The following is a 644-nucleotide window of genomic DNA, read 5'->3' on the forward strand; positions in this document are numbered from 1 at the left end:
TGTTGAAGTACAATTTCAAGAATTAAGTTGAAATTTCGTGAATAAAGTCAAAATTTCGCCTTTTTTCTTCGACATCCAACTTTATTCATGAAATTTTGACTTTTTTCTCGACATTTCGACTTTTCCAGTCCAGTTATTTGATGTTTCCAGGTCGGGGCACGGCGGCGGGAGTTGGGTAGTCGGGTTATTTGATGTTTTTGAGCAGGGACGTCCTGGCGTGAGTGGATTATTTGATGTTTCCAGGTCGGGGGTCCTGGTTGGGGGTTTGATTCCCTGGTTATTTGATGTTTTTCAGCAGGGACGTCCTGGCGTGAGTGGATTATTTGATGTTTCCAGGTCGGGGTCGAGGGTTCGAGTCCCTGGTCCGGATTATTTGATGTTTTTGAGCAGGGACGTCCTGGCGTTCACCACGGCCTTGAAAGCGTCTTCGCTGCCGGGGGCGACGCACTTGTCCGGGTGCAGCAGCACCGCCAGCTTCCTGTACGCCTTGTTCACCTCCTCCCTGGAAATGAGAGGTAGGAACCAACGTTAGACAAGACCTGAGCCGGATCCGGGACCGAGCCGGACCGGGGACGGACGGAGCTCATAAATCAGGGCTAAAAACGTTACTGCTCACACGGCTCCAGACTGCCACCAATTGGTCG

At 50.9% G+C, this 644-nt stretch overlaps 1 protein-coding gene across 1 annotated transcript in view; it reads right to left on the minus strand.

The window, feature by feature from the left end:
* Positions 1-644, minus strand: part of dnajc27 (DnaJ (Hsp40) homolog, subfamily C, member 27) — a 9,005-nt gene continuing 8,361 nt past the window's right edge. The window contains exon 7 of the mRNA XM_061716232.1: positions 1-502. Within this exon, the coding sequence (XP_061572216.1) occupies positions 370-502 (133 nt within the window). The 3' untranslated portion in view covers positions 1-369. The remainder of the gene's footprint in view (positions 503-644) is intronic.

This window comes from Cololabis saira, chromosome 24, assembly GCF_033807715.1.
Source record: "Cololabis saira isolate AMF1-May2022 chromosome 24, fColSai1.1, whole genome shotgun sequence".
In the NCBI taxonomy this organism is placed as follows: Eukaryota; Metazoa; Chordata; class Actinopteri; order Beloniformes; family Belonidae; genus Cololabis; species Cololabis saira.